The sequence below is a fragment of the Osmerus eperlanus genome, chromosome 2 (assembly GCF_963692335.1).
Source record: "Osmerus eperlanus chromosome 2, fOsmEpe2.1, whole genome shotgun sequence".
NCBI classification, from domain to species: domain Eukaryota; kingdom Metazoa; phylum Chordata; class Actinopteri; order Osmeriformes; family Osmeridae; genus Osmerus; species Osmerus eperlanus.
This window is the reverse complement of record NC_085019.1, coordinates 21,872,082-21,899,828: the sequence shown is the minus strand read 5'-3', so window position 1 is coordinate 21,899,828 and position 27,747 is coordinate 21,872,082. Positions and strand designations below refer to the sequence as shown.

The 27,747-nt window shown below is 43.9% G+C and overlaps 3 protein-coding genes across 4 annotated transcripts in view; 2 read left to right on the top strand and 1 right to left on the bottom strand.

Moving 5' to 3' along the window:
• LOC134015270 (synaptonemal complex central element protein 2-like) overlaps positions 1–27,747 on the bottom strand; it is a 51,186-nt gene that overhangs the window by 14,144 nt on the left and 9,295 nt on the right. Inside the window, exons 1-4 of one of the 2 annotated variants that reach the window (XM_062454698.1) lie at positions 10,829–10,911; positions 10,600–10,700; positions 10,268–10,454; positions 9,756–9,951 (exon numbers count right to left, since the gene is read on the bottom strand). In XM_062454698.1, coding sequence (XP_062310682.1) covers positions 9,757–9,951; positions 10,268–10,454; positions 10,600–10,700; positions 10,829–10,900 — 555 coding nt within the window. In that variant the 5' untranslated portion in view covers positions 10,901–10,911 and the 3' untranslated portion in view covers position 9,756. Of the gene's footprint in view, positions 1–9,755; positions 9,952–10,267; positions 10,455–10,599; positions 10,701–10,828; positions 10,912–27,747 lie in introns of those variants that run through there. The other variant, XM_062454690.1, reaches the window with a different exon arrangement.
• Positions 5,240–6,892, top strand: LOC134038487 (glutaryl-CoA dehydrogenase, mitochondrial-like). Its single transcript, XM_062483878.1, has 2 exons — positions 5,240–5,362; positions 6,613–6,892. Exons 1-2 carry the CDS (start codon positions 5,274–5,276, stop codon positions 6,890–6,892), a joined length of 369 nt encoding a protein of 122 aa, XP_062339862.1. The 5' UTR covers positions 5,240–5,273.
• Positions 11,109–20,321, top strand: LOC134015224 (alpha-2-macroglobulin-like protein 1). The gene is made up of 35 exons (XM_062454614.1): positions 11,109–11,270; positions 11,531–11,714; positions 12,035–12,191; positions 12,383–12,435; positions 12,540–12,560; positions 12,673–12,841; positions 12,914–12,995; positions 13,076–13,314; positions 13,432–13,541; positions 13,722–13,886; positions 13,972–14,199; positions 14,591–14,654; positions 14,728–14,873; positions 15,177–15,326; positions 15,440–15,616; positions 15,733–15,805; positions 15,955–16,096; positions 16,270–16,495; positions 16,624–16,750; positions 16,824–16,945; positions 17,027–17,078; positions 17,177–17,260; positions 17,373–17,549; positions 17,650–17,731; positions 17,856–18,012; positions 18,237–18,311; positions 18,391–18,556; positions 18,705–18,901; positions 18,981–19,193; positions 19,270–19,385; positions 19,492–19,582; positions 19,671–19,730; positions 19,868–19,973; positions 20,051–20,093; positions 20,262–20,321. Exons 1-35 carry the CDS (start codon positions 11,203–11,205, stop codon positions 20,263–20,265), a joined length of 4,326 nt encoding a protein of 1,441 aa, XP_062310598.1. The 5' UTR covers positions 11,109–11,202; the 3' UTR covers positions 20,266–20,321.

Here is a 27,747-nt window from a genome sequence, read left to right as displayed (position 1 = left end):
CTGTCTTGTTTTGCAGTGGTTTACACAGTCTCGCCTAAACAGATGATCTGAGTGTTGTTATGGGCTCAAATAAACACTCATTGCTATGTTTTACAACCGGAGGATTGACCGGAAGACTGGAAACAGTTCTGTCCAACAACAAAAAAAATATGCATTTGACTGGTTTTGTACCTACAACCCTACGTTTACCAGCACAACATCTCATCTAATTGACCCATTCACAGATCCGGATTTTGCCATGTTCAGTAACTGGATAATAAAAAAAGGCAAGCATTGTCAGATTTTGTCCAAGCTCAAACAGCTGTAATTCAGTCATATTTTCACATATCAAGGTGAAACTTTGCAGGGTACTTCAGGGGGGTGTCACATTAAAGACTATTAGGTTTGGAAAAACCATCATTCAAAATGACATTTGATTTAGTGACACAAACATATTGAGGCAATGTGGACATTTACATAAATACACCCCTTTCAACCATTTTGTATTTGATTCAACTGCCTTAAGTAAAGTTTTTAAATACATCAATGATACATATCTGTACAAAATTCCAAGTCAAATAGATCTTTGGTTCAAGAGAAGAGGAATTTTGAAGGTTTTCCCAAATTATCACTGTACAGGAAAATACATCATGGTGGACCTTATGGGTCCTTGGGGCTTTTTTGTTCCTCATGACAAATGAGGCATGCACACCAAGTTTCAGAAGAATTGGAGCAATGGGGTGGAAATGCCATCACTTATAAAATTGTACTTTTGGGCGTGGCCTGTGGCGCCCCCTATGGTCCGATGTGGCCCGTATTTGGTGTGGGGGTACCCACTTGGATGTAGTATCAATGTGCCAAATTAGAACATTTATGACCAGGGACCTTTTGAGATATTGGGGCGCAAGGAGAAGAAATATAATAATAAGAATATAGCTGCAAGCAGCGATGCGGGTTCCTCCGCAAAATGGCAAAATATTATAAACATGTGCACTGTAGAAGATCGAGACTTGGACAACAAGAGAGCAAAACTATTTCATGTTTGGCCAACAATAATAGGCTGAACGGGGATTTGAACTCATGAGCATAAGGTTACTAGTTTGTCTCTCTAGCCTCTCTGCTACACACCAACTGCTGAGATTTTATAATTAGTAAGGGCTGAGTATTAACTTTTTATAGGATACGGAAACTCTTTTTGAGTTGATCTCTTTCCAGACTCTCAGTCAATGCACGACTAACAATAGTCATGTGGGCAACTGGGATAGGGCAGCACTCATATTCAGCTCCTTGCAAGAATAGCCTGTCACAGCACAGCAGCCGACTCTCTGGTGCCATTAAACTACACAACATGCACAATCAGGGTGACCAACAAAATTATATTTGTCAGATGGCTGAGCGGTGAGGGAGTCGGGCTAGTAATCAGAAGGTTGCCAGTTCGATTCCCAGCCGTGCAAAATGACGTTGTGTCCTTAGGCAAGGCACTTCACCCTACTTGCCTCAGGGGAATGTCCCTGTACTTACTGTAAGTCGCTCTGGATAAGGGCGTCTGCTAAATGACTAAATGTAAATATTAACCAACAAACAATAACATTACAAACATCTAACTGAACGAACACAACAACTGAAATCCCTCGCACGGCTGTTGTAACCAAACTATTTTCCACAAGTCTTTGCGTTTTTTTGACATGCCGCACTGCATGCTGGGTACCCAAGGGTGCTGACGCTGATTATCTAGCTGTGTTCCGACTGCGTGATATGAGTATTAGTTTTTGGTCAACTTTGGGACAAAGTTTAAGAAACGATTGACATTTCAAGGTGAAATTGCATGAAATTGCACATGGTATTTCAGAATGATGTCTGCATGTTTAACTAAACAAGTAATCTAAATTATGACAGGCCAAAAGACTGTGCCTGGATTCAAACCTGTGACTTGCACTTTGTAGGACACCGTTTCAACCCATTGAGCTACCCTCGAGGATGAGAATGCGTGGTCAGTTACTGTACAAAAAAAGAATCAGTTTCTCCTGTAGCACGGATTGTTCGATTCGGCCAAAGTTTAAACAGCTGTAATTCAATGATCTTTTGACATACCAAGGTGAAATTGCGCATGGTACTTCAGAACGATGTCATCCTGTTTAACTAAACAGATATTCAAATTTAAGATAGGCTCAACCACTGTGGCTGGATTCGAACCTACGACCTTATACTTAGCGGGTCACCGTCCCAGCCCATTGAGCTATTCTCAGTGTTGAATATTGTCATGTTCAGTTACTGTATGAAAAAGTAAGCTGTTTCTCCTGTGGTAAGCCTTGTTAGATTCAGCCAAGGTTGAAACAGCTCTAATTCAATGATCTTTTGACATACCAAGGTGAAATTGTTTATGGTACTTCAGAGTGATGTCATCTTGAACCCTATTAGGTTTGAAAAACCATCATTCAAAATGACATTTGATTTAGTGACACAAATGTATTGAGGCAATGTGGACATTTACATAAGTACACCCTTTTCAGCCATTTTGTATTTGATTCAACTGTCTTAAGTAACGTTTTTAGATACATCCATGATACATATCTGTTCAACATTTCAAGTCAATTAAAGCTTTGGTTCAAGAGAAGAGGAATTTTGAAGGTTTTCCCAAATTATCACTGTACAGGAAAATCCATCATGGCGGACCTTATGAGTCCTTGAGGCTTTTATGTTCCTCGTGAAAAATGAGCCATGCACACCAAGTTTCAGAAGAATTGGAGCAATGGGGTGGAAATGCCATCACTTTGAAAATCGGACTTTAGGGCGTGGCCTGTGGCGCCCCCTACAGTCGAAGGTGTCCCATATTTGGTGTGGGGGTACCCACTTGGATGAAGTATCAATGTGCCAAATTAGAAAATGTGTTACCAATAACATGTTGAGTTATTGTGGCGCAAGAAATATAATAATAAGAATATAGCTGCAAGCTGCGATGCGGGTTCCTCCGCAAAATGGGCGCAAGGAGAAGAAAAATACTAATAAGAATACCAACAATAACAATAGGTTCCCTCCTACCGGAGGAACCCTAATAATAATACCAACAACTAGAGAGGGTACAATTTCTGGGGAAATTGTAGGGTGTGCTTGCTTGCGTCGGTTGCACAGGGGTCCGTTTTAGAATGACATTTTTACAACTGATATTTCTGTATATTTTATATAAAAATGCATACTTATTATTTATAAAGATTACATAGATTTAAAAGCATTTTTTTTTTGCTGCTCATTTACAACTGAAAATACGAGTGAAGTGTAGAATGAAATAGATGTCTTCTCATTTCCCCTGCAAGAGGCTGCCTCATCGTTGAATCAAAACGAATAAATTTGGCAGACCGGTGTAAAAATTGACCTAATCTCTATGACTTAAACGTCATTTTAAGTTTTTCCCTTCTCGTGATATTTTCAGGCATTTAGCCTACTCATTGCATTCATTCATTAATAAAGAACCCCCTTTGAAGATTATTCTACGACGTTACCCGGCAGTAGAAGATGGAATCGCGATTCAAACAGTACCATCTGCTAACTGAAAATATGCCCCCCAAAACGTAAATAAGCTTGACATTTATTTTGTGGAAAATCGCTCATTCATAAAAAGCTCACTGGTAGCGATCATTCATTGTCAGTAACAACGCAAAATGCGATATAGCCCTGTGTGGAAAAGTTGCCCCGGTAAATTGTACTACTACGGTACAGTACTAGACTACTGCTGTGTTCATCTTAGTAGCGATTGCGTTGGTTGAATTGGATTTAACGTTCCGTTGTACGGTTTAGGCTGAAATTAATTATTTTCATGAACAGAATGACAACATTTAGGCTGTGGCAATGAAGTTCAGGTTAGTAGTTAGATAGACTTTTGATTTAAGTAAGGGGAGTGCCGAACATGTTCTGTCGCCGTTTGACTTCCTAAACAGTTGTGTAGCTAGATGTTTGTGTAGTGTCTCGCGTAGGCTACAGCGTTGCAGTGAGCTACAGTACACTAGTTTGAAACCACAGGTAATGGTAATTTCACCAACAAATCGTTTACTAATGTCAGAATAAATCCTACAACGAAAATGTATATGTGAGGAATGTTTATTTTAACGATTGAAAACAGATAACGCTACATCATAGACCACTGTAGTATGTGTTGCCCGGGCAACACAGGCTAATGTCATGATGCTAATACTTCAGTGAAATAGTAGACTACTGTTTCCGAAAGTAGATGTACTTCCTTAATAATATCAGCTTATATTGTACATTACACATCACAATTGTGTGTCATATCACAAAGTAAAATGAGTAAATAGTTATCACCCTGGCCTCTTTGCTTGTGGCGTTTCTGCAGCTGCCTTGCAGTAAAGCTATAGTTAGCCTAGCTATCCCCCAAGTTAACAGATGCGAAACGAATGTTCTGCCAAAGGTAGTCACGCGTGTTTTCGTGACGTTAGTGACGTAGTGACGTTAGTAACGTCAGTGACTGTGGCTAGCAAATTAGCCACCGTTAGCTTCACTTTTCGCCACAAAAACGTAACTTGAGCCTAAACCATGCAACGGAACGTAAATCCCAATAGAAGCAACTCAATCGCTACCAAGACGAAACTTTTGACACCTAGGTTGTCTATGTAGGCCAAATATTGACTGAGTTTTAGGGGGGCAAAAAGAATAATAATATATATGTGAGAGAACAAAGGTTGTGCTCTCGCCGAAGGCTTGAGCACACCCAATTTACATTTAGTCATTTAGCAGATTGCGCAATTTGATTGCTCATAAGGTGGTGTAAGCTGTTTGATACCCAATAGATCTTAATTAGTAACCAATCTGAGCCTGTGGTTAGAGATCCGCAAGGGCGCCGCCAGGAATTTCGGGCCCCATGGCAAAAATTCAAAGTGGGCCATCATTGTATTATTATATTTTAAATGTATTATACTCGATGATGGTATATATAATATAATTTTATATTACTTTTTGCCTATTTTTTGGGGCCCCTGTCAGTCAGGGGCCCTTAGAATCGTCCTAACTTTTCCCCCCTGTACAGCGCCCCTGGAGATCCGGGGCGAAATGTAATTATGTCATGATTCTACACTGCTACTTAAGCACGTTCAAGAACCCTCAACTGTCCATATTCGTCAACATTCTAACCATAAGATATATAAACACATCTACAGGACGGTTTCTCAACACAGTGCCCTGTTAGGCCCCCTCTCTCCTCCACGCACTGTAGTGACGCGGTTTCCTGTCCCCTCTCTCGTCACCCCAGGATCCAGTTTGGGGTGCCTCTGGCCAGGAACCAGCTGATGCAGAAGAAGATGGCCGACATGCTGACTGAGATCACCATCGGCCTGCAGGCTTGCCTGCAACTGGGCAGGCTCATCGACGACAAGAAGTACGTAGGGGCTGGACACGGCGAACCCTGACTGGTGCTTTTGTAGATGTCAAAAACAACCTCTTAAGAGGACCAAACTCAGATTAAACCACATATATGGAAAAATGTTTTTTTTTAGGTTGAGAGCTTGGATGACTGCAAATTTCCTTCTTCTAAATTCGGATAAAACCGAGGTTCAAATTTTCGGTCCTAAAAAATATAGAAATAATTTTGGTGGTTCCCAAAATTAAGAAAAAAACAGCTGGAGGTAGGGCGTTCTCATATAGAGCACCTCTTCTCTGGAACAAATTACCTGTCTCAATTAAGGAGTCTGATACTGTTTCGACATTTAAAATTAGGTTAAAAACGTTATTGTTTAGTCAATTCTACGACTGTTAAAGGTAAGTATGTTACTAGTTGGAGGCAACGGAGGACGGGTTGTTTCCATCCTTATTCTATAAGTATAACTTATTTTAGAGTTCTCTTCCCCTGGAACAGATTTCATGTTCCAAATGAGGGGGGCTGTCGCTGTCTTGGTGTGTGGTGTTACATCAAATTCCCCTTTTTTGCTCTGTTAAATTGCTGCACCAGTCCACACTTGACAGGTGGGGATCTCATTCTATTATGACTGTAACTGTTAGCTGCTCCTGGCATTCTCTAATCCATGCTCTCCTCTCTCTGCCCCCCCCCCCACACACACACACATCCCTTGTAGTGTGGGGGGTTTGAGTTGTCAGTTGACGACCTGCCTGGTCGTCGGTCAGCCAACGCTGGACCTGGTCGCGAGTCTCCCGGTCCTGTCCTACATCTATAAAGTTGAACAATGGATTTTGGTGTTTTAAAAACCCATCGACATTGTATGACTATGTTTAGCCTGTGTTCTGCTCCTCTCTCTCACCAACCGTCTCTGGAGGAGGGGATCCCTCTCTGAATTGCTCCTCCCAAGGTTTCTTCCATTTTTTTCTCCTGTTGAGTTTTTTGGGAGTTTTTCCTTGTCTTCCTTGAGGGTTTAGGTTGGTTGAGGGGCAGTTCTATGGGCATATGTGAAGCCCTCTGTGACATGCTTGCATGTAAAAAGGGCTATACAAATACATTTGATTTGATTTGATATATGTCAACCATCAAATTCATCACATAACATGGGGAGAGAGCTGGCATTTTAGAGAACACAGGGGGCCTGGAAACAAAGAATACCTTGACGGATCAGATGACTCTTAGGTACGGCGTGTAGAAAAGGGGGTGACGTGTGTTGCGGGTTCCTCCCCCGTCAGAGTGGCCCCGGAGATGATCTCCATGCTGAAGAGGAACAGCTGTGGCAAGTCCCTGGACATCGCCCGGCACGCCCGAGACATGCTGGGGGGCAATGGCATCTCCGACGAGTACCACGTCATCCGCCACGTCATGAACCTGGAGGCCGTCAACACCTACGAAGGTGAGGAGGGTGGAGGGGAGGGGAGAGGAGGATGGATGGGTCAGTGCACATTCTCTCCAGCAGGGGGCAGTATGGGAGCACTAGACATGGGAGGAAAGTATTGCTTTTGCCACAATTAAGACCCGCAGAGATCTTTAACGAAAAGAAAATGCCGTGCAGCAGAGAGAAAATGGAGGAAAACAAAGATCACTATCCACTACAATATCTACAAAGATACACTAACCACCTATAACAAAACCATCCGTCTAGCAAGGAGAGAATATTTCTCCAACATTATTACAGAAAATGCCAGAAATTCCAGAGTTCTTTTCTCCACCATTGACCAGCTGCTAAACACTGTTCCCGCCCCACCTCCGTCCTCAGCAGTTAAATGTGAAGAGCTTGCTTTGTTCTTCAAGAACAAAATAACTTTGATCAGAGCGAGTATTATTAATAGTGGGGTCGAAACTGACATCAGTAGATTCTGCAACATAACCATGAGCACATTTACCTGTATCACACTTAGTGAACTTTCCAAAATTGTCAGCGAATCTAACTCCACAACCTCAGATATTGATCCTATACCCACAACATTCTTTAAGCGAGTGTTTGATAGTGTCTCAGGTCCGGTGCTAGAGATTATAAACACATCCCTTAGAACTGGCGTCTTCCCAGATGCCTTCAAAACAGCTGTTGTAAAGCCCCTATTAAAGAAACCCAAATTGGATAACAGTCTACTTGCAAATTACAGACCAATATCAAACCTTCCATTTATTAGTAAAGTACTGGAAAAGATCGTTTTAGTCCAATTAAATTATTTTCTTGAAGAAAATAACATCCTGTAAGTCTCGCAGTCAGGTTTCAGGAAATATCACAGTACTGAAACTGCTCTCACCAAAATAATTAGCGACCTCAGACTAAACTCTGATGCAAATAAAGTCTCTATCCTTATCCTGTTAGATCTCAGTGCAGCATTTGATACAATTGATCACAACATCCTAATCAATAGACTGGAAAAGCTTATTGGGTTCACGGATAGTGTATTGAACTGGCTGAAATCATATATCACAGGAAGGAAGTTTTATGTTAGTTTAGGTGACCATAGGTCCAAGAAACATGAGAACTGCTACAGGGTTGCTCAAGGAAGCTGCTTAGGTCCATTACTTTTTTCTCTTTATATGTTACCACTCGGCGACATAATCAGAGAACATAACATAGATTTCCATAGCTATGCGGATGACACACAACTATATATATCCACTGAACCCAACGATGCAACGGCCATCAATTCCATTACCAACTGCCTGTTGGCAATAAACAAATGGATGAATGATAACTTTCTTAAATTAAATGAAGACAAAACCGAAGTCCTACTATGTGGACCCAAATCCAAAAGAGAGATGCTTAATAAGAATTTTGGAGGCTTAACCCCCTGTCTAAAACCAGAGGTGACGAGTCTCGGTGTAATCCTGGACTCAGATTTGAATTTCAACTCTCACATTAATAAAGTGACCAAAACAGCTTTCTTTCACCTGAGGAATATAGCAAAGGTACGACCATTCATAAACCAAAATGATGCAGAGAAGTTAATTCATGCTTTTATATCCAGCCGGCTGGACTACTGTAACGCACTTTTCACTGGTCTTCCCAAGAAAACCATTGAAAGACTACAGCTCATTCAAAATTCTGCAGCTAGATTATTAACCAAAACTAAAAGGAGAGAACACATTAGTCCTGTCCTAGCTACTTTACACTGGCTCCCTGTTACCTTCAGAATTGACTTTAAGGTCCTTTTCCTCACATACAAAGCTCTACACGGACAAGGACCTAGCTACATTGCTAACTCCTTTATAAACTACACACCAGCTAGAACACTGCGATCATCAAATGCAGGCCTATTAGAGGTCACCAGAAGCAGTCATAAGAAGATTGGTGATTCGGCCTTTGTCAATTACGCCCCAAAACTATGAAACAAATTACCCATAAATATTAGGGAAGCAAACACTCTAGACATTTTTAAAAGACAGCTTAAAACCTACCTTTTTACAGAAGCATTTAAGTAATTTGATCTCAAAAGGGTTTTCCTACTTTAAAGTTGTTTTCTCTCTTGAACAGAGATCTTATTGGGATTTTAATTTTTGTTTGAATTGTTTATCACTTGTATTATTGTTTTTATTGATTTTATGTAAAGCACCTTGAGCTACAATTCTTGTATGAAATGTGCTATATAAATAAAGTCTTACTTACTTACTTACTTACTTTATGAGCTCATTAACCAGATGTGGTCATGCATGGTTTGAATAAAGCTTTTCTGACCTTAAACATTTTGGGGTTTGTTTCAATTATGTTTTGTTGGGCGCATCAGGTGCCTGGGGTATAAACCTTCAAACAGTAGGTGTGGTCCATTTAATTCAGCATGATTTACTACAATTTTTTTAGCTGGTGTTTATTCTGTCATACTTATCCATGGGAGTTATGTATTTTCAATCAATGCGATTGGGCATGAAGACAACTGGTTCAATGTCTAAACAGCACCGCAGCTTACGTTTTGGACCAGATTTAATGTATTGTGATGTGGTTTACAGTGGAGAGGAACACTAGTTTTATCCCTTCACATGCCATGGATATGTGCTGTCTGCCAGGATATACTTGGATTGAATCTCACAATGACAATGGTAAGGATTTATAGCATCCCTTTTGTTAAGATGGGTTTTTCGGGAGACAATTATTGGGAGAGAGTAAATATCTCAATTTTATTCAAATTGTTTATTACATTTGGCAGTTACACCACATTGACTGTCACACACAAGGCACAAGCCCAAGGTCAACCATGCAAGACTGCCAGTTACAGTATACACACCTGAACGACTTAGACATTGAACCTATCAATAGCACAGTCGAACAGAGGGCCGTGCAGTAATGTCAACAGTCACAACGAACACAATGGGTAGGCTGAACTAGGCCTATAGTATAGGGCAGTCATAGCAGGTGCATGTGTGACAGATCAGAGCCCGGGTCTCTGCTGAAGGCCCATGTTGATGGCGGTCAGGGTGTGGCTGGCTCCCTGCAGCTCTGTGCTGAGCTGGCTGCTCCTCGCCAGCACCTCGGACAGCTCCTTCAGACGGCCCTCCATCACACGGCCGTGCTCGTCGTAGCTCCGGAACATCTGCTCCTTCACCTGCAGGCACACCTCACTCACCTGGACACACACATGCACACACACACCAACGCATGTACACTGGTCAAATGCTCACATACACTGGCACACAAGTGGATCTATTTCAGACATCACTATATAACGTTACACACATACTGTAAATATACCATTTACCATTTCACTTACTGGACCAATTATACATACATCGTCACGGCTGCAGAACCGGTCTATAGTATCCAATATTTGCCCACCAAAGCAAATTCCTTGTTTGTGTACACTTGGCGAATCAACCTGATTCTGATACAAAAACTTGCTATCAAGTTGACGTTGACAGCCAGGACACTTGCCACATCATCACCTTGCTCATCAGCTTGTTCTCAAAGCTGGTCATGATCTCCTGGTCTGTGGCCCTGCTCTGGTTGGTCCTCTCTACCAGATTCTGAGCTCTCCTTCCTATCTCCTCTATCCTAGAGTTGAGAGTAAAGGTCAGCTGGCTGGACTCCTCTCTGTCGCTGATGATTGACATGTTGGCACCAGAGTCCTCACTTGCAGCAAAAAAACGAGAAGATTCTTCAGTTAAGCTATTATGTAAAACTCCATATGATACCATTCAAATGTTAAAAAGGTAAAACACTTGAAGGCAACTATCCTAACCACTAACAGCCTATTATGTCACGTCATGAAGCCTACCTTTGCTGTTCATGGCTTTCATCCAGGTCAAATGACAATGTATCATCACCTGAAAGGTCATGCTCAATGCCAGGTCTCGTTAAGGAAGTTGTTTTACGTTCCTATGGAAAAATACATAAGACGTTATTTAATCATATTTCAGGGACGACTACTCAGTTAACGTCAGCCTCATGGAATCACAGCATTTACATTTTTTGGCTAAGACATAAATTACACTACTGTAGCCTACCTTTGCTGTGTAGGTAGATTTTGAAGTTGACTGACGGCCAGGACCTGACTCTCCAATATAGAACTGTTCCATGTTCTGGGGATAAGGTAGCTAGCTTGTTAACTTCTTCCTAAAAACGACCTTGCCAACTTCAATGCGCGCGAAAAGACAGCGAATGAGCGCACGATAGTCAGGTAAGTTAAATTGGTGGATTTAATCAAAGAGGCGGGAGGAAGACGGTGGGACATCAATTAACCAATTGGGAGTCGTGTTCTTTGCTACAAGTAGATGTATCCAGTGAGTCCTTAGTATTCACCGGTCGAAGAACATTTTCTGACCGATCATTTTCCTCTTTGCGGCTGACCAACACCGACCGTACCGTCTTGGAACCAAAAATGCTCTTCTTCGCTTTAGTGGTTTCTGCGCTTTTGCAAACTGCGACCTCGCGCATGTTCAATGAATCGTAAGTACGCTTTGCCTATTTCCATACCAAACATTTGAAATGTGTAATTGTGTCCTGTATGAGATGAGCAAACTACACTTTAATTTGTTGTGCACACATCGACTACTTGACAACTCAACACCCACATGGTGGCTTGGTTTGTTATCACTCAATGCAGAGTCATGAAATCCATTAACTTGTTGACTCCCGCCGGAGTCGAGACAAGCCTAGATGAGTTGCGTACTTTGGCAGCCAACTGATCCATGTCTTGTCCTCTGTAGCATCTACTTGGTGACGATGAGCTCCCAGGTGGTGGGTGGGAGCATGGAGACCCTGTGTGTCCATGTTCACAAGCCCACGGAGCCCCTTTCCCTCGTGGTGACCCTTCAGCTGGAGCAGGGACAGTTAGCCAGGCTGCTGGAGACCAGCGTCAACAAGGGCTTTTATATCTGTCTCCCCTTTGAGGTATTTTTGTATTCCCCCCCTTCTGTCTGTCCCCCTCCCTCTTACTCTATGGTTCACATGTAAAAACTTAGCTTGTTGACCTAAACTGTTTTGTAAATGTCAAGTTGTGTAGGCCAGTACGCTCCAATAAGTACTGTAGATGGGCTAAGGTCAAACCTTTTTTACGAGCTGAGCCAAGTGCCCTCCATGCTTGACTAGACCTTCATGCATACAGGGCTGTTTCTGGCTTTGGAGGAGTGAACTCCTTTTTTAACCCAATGCTGAGATCTGTAGTCCATGTGTTTTGCCTGCCAAAATGCCCATATCTAGATGTCTTTTAGGTACCCTCTGTGTTGCTTGAGACTGTGGCCACCCTCGGTGTCTCTCTGACTGGATATAAGGACTCGATGAGCAAGGAGACAAAGATCCTCATTACACCCTCTAACTTCATCACCATCATCCAGACAGACAAGCCCATCTACAAACCTGGCCAGAAGGGTAGGTGGTATTCCTGTTGGAGACCCTTCTGATGCGCTTCTTTCCCCCTTTGCTCTGCTTGGCATGGAATACAAAATTGAGTTGACTTGCGCATGGCTAGTCTGTGCCACGCTTGCAGGTCTACAAACATTCCAAGCCTACTGGCTGGATGGCATTGTTCCTGTATGTGATGTTTTCTGACCATTTTCCAGTTCAGTTCCGAGTCGTCTCTCTGACTTCCAGTTTTGGGACGTACAACCAGAAGGTGAGCTACCTCCTGAGACTGCTCCAAGTTTTTGATCCTTAACTTCCTCCAGTAGCTCCATGATCAGTCAACTTTGCTTTACACTGTTTCTCTTTCCCCCCCAGTATCAAACTGTGGCGATTCAGGTAAGACTACTTGGTATTTGAAGGACTAACCCCAGACAGGCAAGCCATTTTCTGGAGATGCCCCTCCCCTCTGACGCTAAACACACTTTCTGCATTTCTGACGGGTGCCCAGGATCCCAACTCCAACCGCATCGCTCAGTGGCTGGACCTTTCAACGGTCAGTGGCATGCTGGACCTCTCCCACCCCACCACAGCAGAGGCCCCTCTGGGCCGATACATCATCACCGTCTGGAACGAGAAGGGGGAGCAGACCTCCACTGGCTTCGACCTCAAAGAATATGGTCAGATGGGCCCTGTGTGTGTTCAAGCCCCTGGTGATGGTTGGTTCTGCTCTAACACTGTCTCAATTCCAGTTCTGCCCAAGTTCGAGGTCACGGTGTCTCTGCCCAGCGTCACCATCCTAGACACTGAGGTCACACTGAGGGTGTGTGGAAAGTAAGTTCTACAGAAACCTTGGGTCACGTGACTCCGTTAGACCAGTTTTGGTATTAAGCTGAGTGTGTGCTGGTCCTCAGGTACACATATGGGAAGCCTGTCCTGGGCTCGTTGAGGGCTGAGGTCTGCAGGAACAACTACTATTCTATTTGGGGTCACCCAGAAGGAGGCTCAAACATCTGCGAGAAGTATAACCTGGGTTTGACTGATCCAAACGGCTGTGCGACACAAGTGGTGGACTTGACTCTGTTCAGACTGGACCAATATGGGTATCAGGATGTCTTTGAGGTGCAGGCGGAACTAGAGGAGAGTGGGACAGGTAAGGGGAGGAGACTGGGTCAGTGACGTGGCAAAGGGAGATGCTGACAATGTTGGAGCCTATTCATGGTGCTCAAACGGATGTTTTCTTCCCTGACCTGGTCTGTCCTTCCACCAGGGGTTGTCATGAAGGGCAGTGGCAGTGCCGTGTTCACCAGCACTATCAGAGATGTCACGTTTGAGGGTGTCCCCTCATACTTCAAACCTGGCATCCTTTTCCAGGGCAAGGTGACCGCTCGACCGTCAGCCGTAGTAGAACTATGCGGCACATGATCAATTTCACATTTTTGAAATGGTCACTGCTCCAAGCCATGTATACAGTTGGATATGCGATTTTGGTTTCTAATGAAAAACTAAGCCGACAGCTTTGGTGTTGTGCTGCAGTCATCTGTGTCCTGTGATTTCCAGATCAAGGTGGTTGGCCCAGACCTCTCCCCCGCTGCTGACGAGTTGGTCTACCTGATCCTGAATACAGATGGGCAGTCAGAGAACTGGACCCTTACCACAGACAGCAGTGGCATGGTGTCCTTCTCTCTGGTCACCACCACCTGGAAGAATGGTGCATCTCTGGAGGTCTGCCTGCCACCCCCCCCCCCCTACCCAGGTGACCTTGTTTAGCACGTAACTTCCACCCCTGGCTTTCTTGTGCTGTATTCAGGCCCGCTCCACGTTGGAAACGTTGTCTTTTGGACTGACACGCACGCCAGTATACAGCTCAGCCTACCACTACATCACAGCCTTCTACTCCAAGAGCAGGAGCTCTGTATCTCTCCAGTATGCCAACCAGAGCTTATCCTGCGACGCTGACGCCGTCTTACTCGCCTCCTACACTGTCAAGGGGAAGGAACTCGATAAGGGCCAGAAGACTATGGACTTCTTTTATATGGTGAGATTCTAGATGAGACCGTTGTCTTAACATGGCACCAAAAAGGGAATGGTCTCAAACTGAACTTAAGATGGCGTAGCATGCTTTACGTAAGCAAGCAGAGCTAAGATGGGTTCACAGCCTGACCTGGGTGTGGAGTGGTTGTTTGCTTAGATTCCATTGACAAAGCATAGGGGGGCAGGTGGCTGTGCTGATTACTAGCCCGATTCTCTAACCGAAGGTCGCTGGTTCGATTCTCGTGTCGAATGATGTTGTGTCCTTGGGCAAGGCACTTCACCCTACTTGCCTCGAATGTCCCTGTACTTACTGTAAGTCGTTCTGGATAAGAGCATCTGCTAAATGATTAAATGTAAATGTAATAAACTTTGTCTGGTATTTGTGTGTCCTGTAGGTGATGTCCAGAGGCAGTGTGGTGAGAAGTGGGCGTCTCCCCGTGTCTGTTGTGAAGAACTCAGGTACAGTCGAGGAGCCTTGTCACATTTACTGTAACTTTTCCTGTAGGTTGATCATACTGTCAACTGTCTCTAGAAAACCGAGGGACTTTGCGTGTGCCACTTGAGCATGTTGATGAGCTTGCCCCAGTGGCACAAGTGGTTGTGTACACAATCATGCCCAATGGAGTGATTGTGGCCGACAGCATGGACTTCCCTGTCGAGCTCTGCCTCAAGAACAAGGTATGCTTGTCTCCACCGCCTGTGTAGAACCCAGTCATAGATGCATGGTCCCCACTAGGGTTCAGAATTTGACCAGTAATCTTTAGTTGTCAGATTGTTCAGGATTCCACTTGGATGACTGATCAGACCCCACCCAGACAGTAAAATGCTTGAAGCCCTCTGAAAAGGAAGTGTGTAGTGGGGGGGTACGCGGATGTGGTCAGCATCGCCAGAATTGTACAATAAGAGGGCTTCCTAACCTCAACCAACAAACTTTCCATACATGTGTATTGGCTATGCTAAGTTTATGCTGTGTGTGTGCAGGTGTCTCTGCAGTTCTCCTCGCTCCAGGCACTACCTGGAGGGACTGTGTCCCTGATGCTGAAGGCTCAGCCAGGCTCCCTCTGTTCCGTCAGGTCCATCGACCAGTCAGTCCTGCTGCTACAGCCTGGAGAGGAGCTCAGCAGCCAATCGGTACCCTGCCGCTCTTATCTGACCACATGCTCTGGAACCATCTTGACAAGTGCCTGCTCGTATACTGCGTGCGTTTTGATCGTTGCAGTGACCCTTTGTTTCTCTGTATGCAGGTGTATAGCCTACTACCGTTCTACAAGTTGTCAGGCTACAATTACAATATCGAAGACCCTGAATCCAACCCATGCACACCTGAGGGACCCTTGAACCCCTTTCCCTTGCCAGTGGACAGGCGATTAGGCCACTTCTGGATTTTTAACAACAGGGTCGATGTTTATCGAGTCTTCAGAGTAAGTGCTATCAAGGGATGGTATTTCTTGTTTTCAAGCAAAAATTTAAGTGGCTAATTTTTTTTTAACCCTGATTTTTGTAGTTCAATACAAGTCTTTTGTCTTTCTTTTTTTAGGATATAGGCATGAAGATCATGACCAACTCTGATGTGCAGATGCCTTTTGACTGTACATCCTACCCTTACCCTGGTATGTTCATGCAGAATAATCATTTCAACCATGCACATCACATTTATACTGGGTTCAGGTTTCATAAGTTAACCTTCAGCATTCTATGACCAGAGATTCTCCCCAGACATGTTGGGACTGACCATGAACCCCAAAACATTCTCTCCCAGTGCTGAATGCTATGCAGAGAGAGCCTCAGGCTGCACCCCTAGTGTTGAATGCCCCCATCAGTGGTTCAGCTGACGTGGTCCGAGAAGAGACACTGCGAACATACTTCCCAGAAACCTGGATCTGGGACATGGTGCCTGTTGGGTAAATCACCTGCCGATATGAGCATTCAATAGACGCGTTGTAGTTTTGGTATAAAGTACAGCGTCAATTACAATGCTTGGACCAACCTTGAATTGTGACATGTTGAACGTGTCAACTACTCTTGAGGTGCTGTTAGATTCTTCAGACTAACCCAGCATGTTCTCCCCCCCCAGAGACTCTGGCACCATGACGGTTGAGAAGACCGTCCCTGACACCATTACCACATGGGCTTCTGGAGCTTTCTGCACGTCCCCTGGGGGTCTGGGTCTGGCGCCCAGTACGACCCTCACAGCCTTCCAGCCGTTCTTCGTCAGCCTCACCTTACCGTTCTCAGTCATCCGCGGCGAGGTGTTCGCCCTCCGGGCCACCGTCTTCAACTACCTCTCCACGTGCATCATGGTAAATGAGGAGCTCCTTGTCTTGCGGCAGCCTGAAGGAGGCGGGGCTCGACTACTGGTGTCACTAAGCAACGACTGGTTCTTTGTTTTTGAGGATGAAGTGTCCTGAATGTCCTATCTGCTCCTTAGGTGAAAGTGACCGTGTCACAATCAGACCAGTTCAGCATCACATCCTGTGTTGACTGCCAGTACCAGCTGTGTCTGTGTGCCATTGAGAGCAGAACTTTCCAGTGGCTCATCACCCCCACCGCTCTAGGTGAGGAGGGGGGAATGAGCTTTGTAGGCACTCGATCATGCAAGACTTGACCCTTGATGGTGTTTCTGACTAGGGGAGGTGAGTGTGAAGGTGAGCGCAGAGGCCATAAAGACCGTTGTTCGCTGTGGCAAAGGCCTGCCCACTGTTCCCAAGATGGGCCGCATTGACACGGTGGTCCAGACATTCTTGGTGGAGGTGAGTTGCTGCTGCGTCAATGTTGTGGGTTCAAGCCCATATGAACTCAAGGATGTTAAGATTTAATGTCTTTACCTGTAGGCTGAGGGGATCCAAGAGACTGTCAGCTACAATGCTCTCCTCTGCCCTGCAGGTGAGCCTGCTACTAACACTGGTCTAATATCAACACTGGTGGCTTGCACATGTTGACGCTTCTAATGGGTAATGCTCTTGTCCACTTGCTGTCTCCAGCGGGTCCAGTAGAGGAGACGATCTCTCTGCAGCTGCCAGCTGAGTTTGTGATTGGATCAGCCAAGGCCTCGCTCTCTGTCCTGGGTAAGAACCTCCAGTACTGTATACTCACCCTTCAGTACTGCTGCCACTTGGCAGCATCGGTTGCAATTCTTTTAATTGGCTCCAATAAAGACCACCTGGCGCCTCCTCCCAGGTGACCTGATGGGCAGGGCCTTGAGGAATGTGGGCAGCCTGCTGGCCATGCCCTCCGGTTGTGGAGAGCAGAACATGCTTCAGTTCGCCCCCAACGTCTACATCCTGGAGTACCTGCGGAGCACCCATCAACTGACCACTGAGATCGGGCTCAAGGCCGTCGTCTTCCTGCAGGGTGGTGAGTCCGAGGCACAAGCCGGTGGGAAGGCTTGAATGACTGGCTTCCAGTGGTGACGTGTTTTCACCTGTTGGGTTTGGATTCTCTTTTTTTTATTCAGGTTATCAGAATGAGCTCAACTACAGACATACTGATGGATCGTACAGCGCCTTTGGCCAGAGGGATGAGTCTGGCAACACGTGGTGGGTCTGCTTGGTCGATCTAGATGCCCGAGATGCTGTAGTAGCAAAATGAATCCCATTTCTCAACTGGCTGTAGCACATGTTTGGCTGGCTGCCGCCATCTGAGTTTCGTTTGTGGCCACAGGTTGACCACCTTCGTAATGAAGTCTTTCGGAGGGGCGAGTCCTTTAGTTTTTATCGACCCCGTCCACATCACCATGGCGAAGTCCTGGTTGGCCGGTCTGCAGCAGCCTAATGGCTGCGTCACCTCTGTGGGGAAGCTCTTCCACAATGACATGCAGGTAAAGGCAGAAGGATCAGGTTGACTATTCACTACCTGGCCCTGATTTGTACAGCGTGACCGTCGTGACCTGACAAGGCTTTAAGCCTTTGACCAAATCGGTGTCATCTAGGGACACAACATTTAATCCCACATACCTGGCCATGTTATGACCACCTGAAACGAAGCGCCTCTGTCGAAGCCCTGTTGGCCAACTTGGTTCCCGTTTTGTCTTGTGACTTTCAGGGAGGCGTGAGTGACGACGTGTCCCTGACTGCCTACGTCACTGCAGCTCTGCTGGAGCTGGGCCATGACACCACTGTAGGTGGAGACAGTCTACAGTATTGCCGTAACCTCCCTGCAGTCACACCCCTTACCCTAACTGCTTGTCTGTCTCCAGGACCCCATGGTGGTGACCTGTCTGGGCTGCTTACAGACTGCGATAGCCAACCCAGTGGCTAACCTCTACACTGTAGCCCTGCTCTCCTACACCTTCACCCTGGCAGGAGACCAGGACACACGGAGCATGCTGATCACCCACCTGGACCAGGCTGCCCAGATCACAGGTACCTGGCTAGACTGGCCTGGCTGGTTGGTGCCCATGGGTTAGGACCATGGAACAACTGGTGTAGATTCAGAGGGGCCAATGATGAGAAGCAACGGTTGGGTCGTGTGTGAGAACTGTTCCTGATGCTGAGAACACGCCCTCCACAGATGGTGCTCGTCACTGGGAGGGAACGGCCACTCCTGGGACTGGCCTGAACTCCATCGCCGTGGAGATGACCTCGTACGTGCTGCTCGCGCTTCTCTCCGGACCGGTGATGGAGGGTTTTGGCTTGGACTACGCATCCAGCATCGTCCTCTGGCTGGTCAAGCAACAGGACCCCAATGGAGGCTTCTCTTCTACACAAGTAGGGATGCCTACATTCCACTGAAAAAAACCAAACAACTCCATATACTATAACATTGTTTATTGACCTTTTTCACCAGGACACAGTGGTGGCACTGCAGGCCCTGGCAAAATACGGTGCTGCCACCTACAGTCCAGGAGGTGCTACTACAGTGGTGGTGACCTCTGGTGGCTGGAGGCAGGACTTCAGGGTGGACCAGCAGAACCGCCTGCTGTACCAGGAACAGCCACTAGAGCAGGTTCCTGGAGAGTACCTGATCAGGGCTGAAGGGGAGAGCTGTGTGTTTGTCCAGGTCAGACTGTACCCCCTTAGTTACCATCACCGACCTTACTGCAGTTGTGTAACCTCTGACTTCCAACCTGTTCCAGATCGCTCTGTATTACAACACCCCCCCTCGTCCAGACGTCTCTGCCTTTGCTGTGACAGTTGAGGTGGTCGATAGGTGTGAACCCAATCCCTCCCTCATCTTGGTGGTTAAAGTCAGGTACTGGCCCTCTTTGACCAAGCCAACTGGAATAACATCCTTAAAGCTACAAGTATAGTTTAAGCACGTGGACTGACGTGACTTTATTTCAAATTGTCTTTTGTAGGTACAGTGGTCTCCGGAATGAGACCAACATGGTTATTATTGACGTCAAACTGCTTTCCGGCTTCGTCCTAGACAAGACCTCAGTGAACCCTGTGAGTTCAGACGTTTTGTGTTCACTAGAAGTGGCTTGATACCTCTACACTACCATCCTACTGTAATGTTCGCATTGTGTTCCTCCAGATGAAGACTTCAAAGCGTGTTGATGAGAAGGATGGACATGTGATCATCTATGTAGAACGGGTAGGTGAACCCTAGGCTGAACTGGAACTACTGGTCCAGTCATCTACAAACACAGCTGTAAAAATGACACTACTTTCAAATGGGTGCATTGCCAGTATTGATTTAATTGCAGTCTAATGCAAGGCCTTGTTTTCCAGCTGAAGCGAATGGAGACCATGTCCTACACGCTCGTCATGGTGGAAGACTTTCCTGTCAAGAACCTCCAACCTGCTGTGGTCAAAGTCTACGACTATTACCAGAAAAGTATGAATGTACACCGGGCACACGCACAATGGGCTATCATGTGCCTTTTTGCTCAATTTCCATGCATCTTTCCTCAGGTGACGAGGCGGTTAGTGAGTACAGCTCTACCTGTCTAAGTAAGTTGATCAATCTCTGCTTCACTGCAGTTCCTGCCCCCCACTGTACTTAACGTTGCCTTTTGATTACTGCTTACTGTAGATTGTTACTGAAATGGGACAGTAGGATGTCTCACCGTAGCAACAAGCATTTTGAGGGGTTCATGTGCAACTTCTGACTTTATTTCCACAGGTGATGTGTAACATGATGGACATCTGCATAACATTTCTTGTATCTGACCAATAAAAGCTTTTATATAATCTGCTCTACTGTGTTTCTCTACACCCACCAATTTTTATTTTTTTTGCTTTAGTTTGCTGCTGAAGATCAAAGGCACTACTTTTTGCCGTGTATTACATAATGTTGCCCGACTTGTGACAACTTTTTGTTCAGTAAACACTTAACTGCGTAATAAGCCCTGGGAGAGGGGCATCAGAATGACCTTTGTTGAAGGGAGATATAATTCACTTACTGATCAACATTGACAAACGTGATTCATAAAGCCATCCATGTCAAATAGGCTAAATGACGCGTATCTTCCACTGTGTCCACTTATCATTAACAACGCCGGCATGCTTGTAATATGCCTATAGGAATTGTACTACTTCCATGTATTTAGTTTTGAGTTCTGTCAAATTGAATCTCGCACTGAATTTGCTTAGTCGCAAGATTCCACGATGACATGTATTGCGTCACCATATTTCTATATTTCACTTGATAGTATTTGGGTACAGTAAAAAACAAATGGAACACTTAATTGTTAAAAGTCCAGTTAATAAACCCCGCTAAAATGTGCTGCCTGTATTTGATTATGACCTCATTGGTGTCATTTTCATTAGAGCACCCAAAACGCTCTATGGCTCTGGTACTACCGAGCTGCTATCCATCTTATCATTGTGGTTAGTATGATAACCTATTTATTCCAGCTACCTTGCTAAATTGAACCCATTCAAATGGTGTTGACTGTCGGATGTCTGGTTCAGAGAGGAATGTGAGTGTTATTGTGTTACAAACTAACGTCTATTGATCACCCTGGAAACTGGTCCTTGGAAGGGGCGACTGCAACAGTTTTGTATTTGAGCCCTTCTGTTTTAGTCATTGTTCCTTTCTAGAATTTCCCACTAACAGGAACTCACAGCCATAGTCCGCTGTGTGTGTGTGTTGTGAGAGTATGCACACACAGACGTACGAGAGGCAGAATTTTCTTTGTGAGTAATATTGAAGTCTATATCCAGTGGATAATCTATAGGGTTTTTCCCATCAAGGCCAAGAGGTCACGCCCCTGCGACAACAAGCTCAGACCCCCCCTGTGGCCCCCCTAAATGTAGAGACTGAATAATGATAAACCTGGTATTTTGCCTGTCGATGCAATGAAGAAAACTACTGTATATCACAACAATAATGTTTAATGTAACTGGCTCCTCGAACTGCACAACTGGCCCCAGCTTGCTCACAGAACCCGAGAGCTGGGCCCTGCAGATCCAGGCTCCAGTTCTACACTGAATAAAACCTCTTCAGCGTCTTTGAATGTCTGGCTGCTCCCTCTGATTTGAAGTAGGGAATTATGAAACTAACAAATCCTAGTGTGGGTATGCCCAAACCCACTTACATAAGAAAAAGGCTGTTCAATGTTTGACCAATGAATCTGCATTTTGATTCGGTCATATGTTTTGAACAAATTGTCTATAAATGTGTTGAGTATGCATTTGGATTGACAAACGGTTTATCTATCACTGTCCAACCTTGACTATCCCATACTGTATCTTGGTCACATCGAGTTGTGTAGCAGAGCCAACAGACAAACCACGTACCATCACACCTTTCCCCTACCCCCGACAGGGAGAAAGGGGGTTTTCCCCCTTTGTCCTTATCTCCAGAGCAGGAGCTTCAAAGCTTCTGGCCCAGCATGGGGTCAGAAGGTAGACCAAAATGGCCTTACAGTATGGAGACAAAGGATTTTAAGGAAGAACTAACATTTCTGGATTTACAAACATATTCTCAACGACTACATGGCTCATGGACACTATTTCAATGACAGTAGTTGATGTGTTATAATGTATGCTTTCCCTTTAATGCTGTGTTGATATAATTTGATGTTTTAATGTAACTTCTTTTCCTGTTATGATAAATCAGTCAATCTTGATATCAAAATGATTGTAATCTACAAACTAAACCATTTATTAATGTTGTATTGTTATATTTTGAAGTATAAGCAATACATGGACATTTGAAATAGCTGAACTCTGAAAAGTTATCAACCACTTCACACCCATACGTCAATGTCAGGAGTAACTGACCAATCAAAGAGTTCACCTCCAAAAGGATACCCCCCTTTCGCAAGGATTATAAAATGCCGACGCACAAGCAAACCTTGCTTTTTCGCAAGGATTCACCGGAAGTGTTTGCGACACATCTGACATCCTTCTCAATCAGCAACTCACTGGACCACTAGGAACTTGAACGAAAGATTCCTTTGCTCTAACCGTTTGACAACAACGAACGGAACATGGACTCATCTTCTTCAAACTGACAACAGTAACTGCGATATTGCTACATTTCTTACTTGTGAACATTGGCATATTGTGATTTAATTAGTTACGTTTGATTTTAGTTTGCAAATGATTTAACTTAACTTTCGTTAGGATTAGTTAACATACTCTCCCATTGTTCACCAGAAGCCTATCTCTCTCTCTCTTCCCCCTCCCCACACGCTCTCAACCGACCATCTTGTACCAACCCTCATCATAGTTTAGGACCTACTGTATACAGTTCAACTCAACTCTCTCAACTAACCTATAACTTCTCTGGTATTTGTTCATTATAATTACATTTCCTTAAATAAATCATTGTTTATAATACTCGCGTTATCCCTCATGTTATCTGATCTGCTCTACTTTCATAGAATTCACTACTTAAGATTAGACTGATTATTACGAAGGATATTACTCAATAAGGTTTCCTCTGTCCCTTTAACAAATAAGAGGTGGTGCCCCCAAGAACTATATACTTTATTATAAATTAAGTATAGCTAATCTTAACCGTGAAAACCCCGCTACAGTTGGAATGAATAGTGTCCCTTCTGCACATTTCACCACTGCAAACGAGATTCCATTAATGCAATACATTTAGCAGGTACTAATCCACTGGTAAATGTGGCTTAATAAACGGTGATGAAACTCAGATTTATGGTTGATTCCGAGTAAAACCTTCCATCAAATTTCAACCAGACAATATAGCTGCAAGCAGCAATGGCGGATTCCTCCTTCAACATGGCAAAATGTTGTAAAATTGACATCATAGATAGTTACACTGGGATTAACCAGAAGACTTGAAACTGTAATTTCTGTCATAATAATAAAAAAAAAGTTTATACCTTGTCCTGGTTTAGGTTACTGAAATGAATTTGTGCAACAGGCAAGGGATCCAGCTGAACAATCAATATACTTCATTAAAGCTAACTCGGTTGTGAATCTGACACTACCATGCATAGACTCCAAGTAGCTAGCTACTGTAGTAAACCTGTCTTGTTTTGCAGTGGTTTACACAGTCTCGCCTAAACAGATGATCTGAGTGTTGTTATGGGCTCAAATAAACACTCATTGCTATGTTTTACAACCGGAGGATTGACCGGAAGACTGGAAACAGTTCTGTCCAACAACAAAAAAAATATGCATTTGACTGGTTTTGTACCTACAACCCTACGTTTACCAGCACAACATCTCATCTAATTGACCCATTCACAGATCCGGATTTTGCCATGTTCAGTAACTGGATAATAAAAAAAGGCAAGCATTGTCAGATTTTGTCCAAGCTCAAACAGCTGTAATTCAGTCATATTTTCACATATCAAGGTGAAACTTTGCAGGGTACTTCAGGGGGGTGTCACATTAAAGACTATTAGGTTTGGAAAAACCATCATTCAAAATGACATTTGATTTAGTGACACAAACATATTGAGGCAATGTGGACATTTACATAAATACACCCCTTTCAACCATTTTGTATTTGATTCAACTGCCTTAAGTAAAGTTTTTAAATACATCAATGATACATATCTGTACAAAATTCCAAGTCAAATAGATCTTTGGTTCAAGAGAAGAGGAATTTTGAAGGTTTTCCCAAATTATCACTGTACAGGAAAATCCATCATGGTGGACCTTATGGGTCCTTGGGGCTTTTTTGTTCCTCATGACAAATGAGGCATGCACACCAAGTTTCAGAAGAATTGGAGCAATGGGGTGGAAATGCCATCACTTATAAAATTGTACTTTTGGGCGTGGCCTGTGGCGCCCCCTATGGTCCGATGTGGCCCGTATTTGGTGTGGGGGTACCCACTTGGATGTAGTATCAATGTGCCAAATTAGAACATTTATGACCAGGGACCTTTTGAGATATTGGGGCGCAAGGAGAAGAAATATAATAATAAGAATATAGCTGCAAGCAGCGATGCGGGTTCCTCCGCAAAATGGCAAAATATTATAAACATGTGCACTGTAGAAGATCGAGACTTGGACAACAAGAGAGCAAAACTATTTCATGTTTGGCCAACAATAATAGGCTGAACGGGGATTTGAACTCATGAGCATAAGGTTACTAGTCTGTCTCTCTAGCCTCTCTGCTACACACCAACTGCTGAGATTTTATAATTAGTAAGGGCTGAGTATTAACTTTTTATAGGATACGGAAACTCTTTTTGAGTTGATCTCTTTCCAGACTCTCAGTCAATGCACGACTAACAATAGTCATGTGGGCAACTGGGATAGGGCAGCACTCATATTCAGCTCCTTGCAAGAATAGCCTGTCACAGCACAGCAGCCGACTCTCTGGTGCCATTAAACTACACAACATGCACAATCAGGGTGACCAACAAAATTATATTTGTCAGATGGCTGAGCGGTGAGGGAGTCGGGCTAGTAATCAGAAGGTTGCCAGTTCGATTCCCAGCCGTGCAAAATGACGTTGTGTCCTTAGGCAAGGCACTTCACCCTACTTGCCTCAGGGGAATGTCCCTGTACTTACTGTAAGTCGCTCTGGATAAGGGCGTCTGCTAAATGACTAAATGTAAATATTAACCAACAAACAATAACATTACAAACATCTAACTGAACGAACACAACAACTGAAATCCCTCGCACGGCTGTTGTAACCAAACTATTTTCCACAAGTCTTTGCGTTTTTTTGACATGCCGCACTGCATGCTGGGTACCCAAGGGTGCTGACGCTGATTATCTAGCTGTGTTCCGACTGCGTGATATGAGTATTAGTTTTTGGTCAACTTTGGGACAAAGTTTAAGAAACGATTGACATTTCAAGGTGAAATTGCATGAAATTGCACATGGTATTTCAGAATGATGTCTGCATGTTTAACTAAACAAGTAATCTAAATTATGACAGGCCAAAAGACTGTGCCTGGATTCAAACCTGTGACTTGCACTTTGTAGGACACCGTTTCAACCCATTGAGCTACCCTCGAGGATGAGAATGCGTGGTCAGTTACTGTACAAAAAAAGAATCCGTTTCTCCTGTAGCACGGATTGTTCGATTCGGCCAAAGTTTAAACAGCTGTAATTCAATGATCTTTTGACATACCAAGGTGAAATTGCGCATGGTACTTCAGAACGATGTCATCCTGTTTAACTAAACAGATATTCAAATTTAAGATAGGCTCAACCACTGTGGCTGGATTCGAACCTACGACCTTATACTTAGCGGGTCACCGTCCCAGCCCATTGAGCTATTCTCAGTGTTGAATATTGTCATGTTCAGTTACTGTATGAAAAAGTAAGCTGTTTCTCCTGTGGTAAGCCTTGTTAGATTCAGCCAAGGTTGAAACAGCTCTAATTCAATGATCTTTTGACATACCAAGGTGAAATTGTTTATGGTACTTCAGAGTGATGTCATCTTGAACCCTATTAGGTTTGAAAAACCATCATTCAAAATGACATTTGATTTAGTGACACAAATGTATTGAGGCAATGTGGACATTTACATAAGTACACCCTTTTCAGCCATTTTGTATTTGATTCAACTGTCTTAAGTAACGTTTTTAGATACATCCATGATACATATCTGTTCAACATTTCAAGTCAATTAAAGCTTTGGTTCAAGAGAAGAGGAATTTTGAAGGTTTTCCCAAATTATCACTGTACAGGAAAATCCATCATGGCGGACCTTATGAGTCCTTGAGGCTTTTATGTTCCTCGTGAAAAATGAGCCATGCACACCAAGTTTCAGAAGAATTGGAGCAATGGGGTGGAAATGCCATCACTTTGAAAATCGGACTTTAGGGCGTGGCCTGTGGCGCCCCCTACAGTCGAAGGTGTCCCATATTTGGTGTGGGGGTACCCACTTGGATGAAGTATCAATGTGCCAAATTAGAAAATGTGTTACCAATAACATGTTGAGTTATTGTGGCGCAAGAAATATAATAATAAGAATATAGCTGCAAGCTGCGATGCGGGTTCCTCCGCAAAATGGGCGCAAGGAGAAGAAAAATACTAATAAGAATACCAACAATAACAATAGGTTCCCTCCTACCGGAGGAACCCTAATAATAATACCAACAACTAGAGAGGGTACAATTTCTGGGGAAATTGTAGGGTGTGCTTGCTTGCGTCGGTTGCACAGGGGTCCGTTTTTGAATGACATTTTTACAACTGATATTTCTGTATATTTTATATAAAAATGCATACTTATTATTTATAAAGATTACATAGATTTAAAAGCATTTTTTTTTTGCTGCTCATTTACAACTGAAAATACGAGTGAAGTGTAGAATGAAATAGATGTCTTCTCATTTCCCCTGCAAGAGGCTGCCTCATCGTTGAATCAAAACGAATAAATTTGGCAGACCGGTGTAAAAATTGACCTAATCTCTATGACTTAAACGTCATTTTAAGTTTTTCCCTTCTCGTGATATTTTCAGGCATTTAGCCTACTCATTGCATTCATTCATTAATAAAGAACCCCCTTTGAAGATTATTCTACGACGTTACCCGGCAGTAGAAGATGGAATCGCGATTCAAACAGTACCATCTGCTAACTGAAAATATGCCCCCCAAAACGTAAATAAGCTTGACATTTATTTTGTGGAAAATCGCTCATTCATAAAAAGCTCACTGGTAGCGATCATTCATTGTCAGTAACAACGCAAAATGCGATATAGCCCTGTGTGGAAAAGTTGCCCCGGTAAATTGTACTACTACGGTACAGTACTAGACTACTGCTGTGTTCATCTTAGTAGCGATTGCGTTGGTTGAATTGGATTTAACGTTCCGTTGTACGGTTTAGGCTGAAATTAATTATTTTCATGAACAGAATGACAACATTTAGGCTGTGGCAATGAAGTTCAGGTTAGTAGTTAGATAGACTTTTGATTTAAGTAAGGGGAGTGCCGAACATGTTCTGTCGCCGTTTGACTTCCTAAACAGTTGTGTAGCTAGATGTTTGTGTAGTGTCTCGCGTAGGCTACAGCGTTGCAGTGAGCTACAGTACACTAGTTTGAAACCACAGGTAATGGTAATTTCACCAACAAATCGTTTACTAATGTCAGAATAAATCCTACAACGAAAATGTATATGTGAGGAATGTTTATTTTAACGATTGAAAACAGATAACGCTACATCATAGACCACTGTAGTATGTGTTGCCCGGGCAACACAGGCTAATGTCATGATGC

Excerpts from the sequence above, each read along its gene's own strand:
- LOC134038487 (XM_062483878.1), top strand. The coding sequence starts at position 5,274 with ATGCAGAAGAAGATGGCCGACATGCTGACTGAGATCACCATCGGCCTG. Across the intron at positions 5,363-6,612 it reads AGGCTCATCGACGACAAGAA|AGTGGCCCCGGAGATGATCT; the intron begins GTACGTAGGGGC and ends CTCCCCCGTCAG.
- LOC134015224 (XM_062454614.1), top strand. The coding sequence starts at position 11,203 with ATGCTCTTCTTCGCTTTAGTGGTTTCTGCGCTTTTGCAAACTGCGACC. Across the intron at positions 11,715-12,034 it reads ATATCTGTCTCCCCTTTGAG|GTACCCTCTGTGTTGCTTGA; the intron begins GTATTTTTGTAT and ends GATGTCTTTTAG. Across the intron at positions 14,874-15,176 it reads AGCTCTGCCTCAAGAACAAG|GTGTCTCTGCAGTTCTCCTC; the intron begins GTATGCTTGTCT and ends GTGTGTGTGCAG.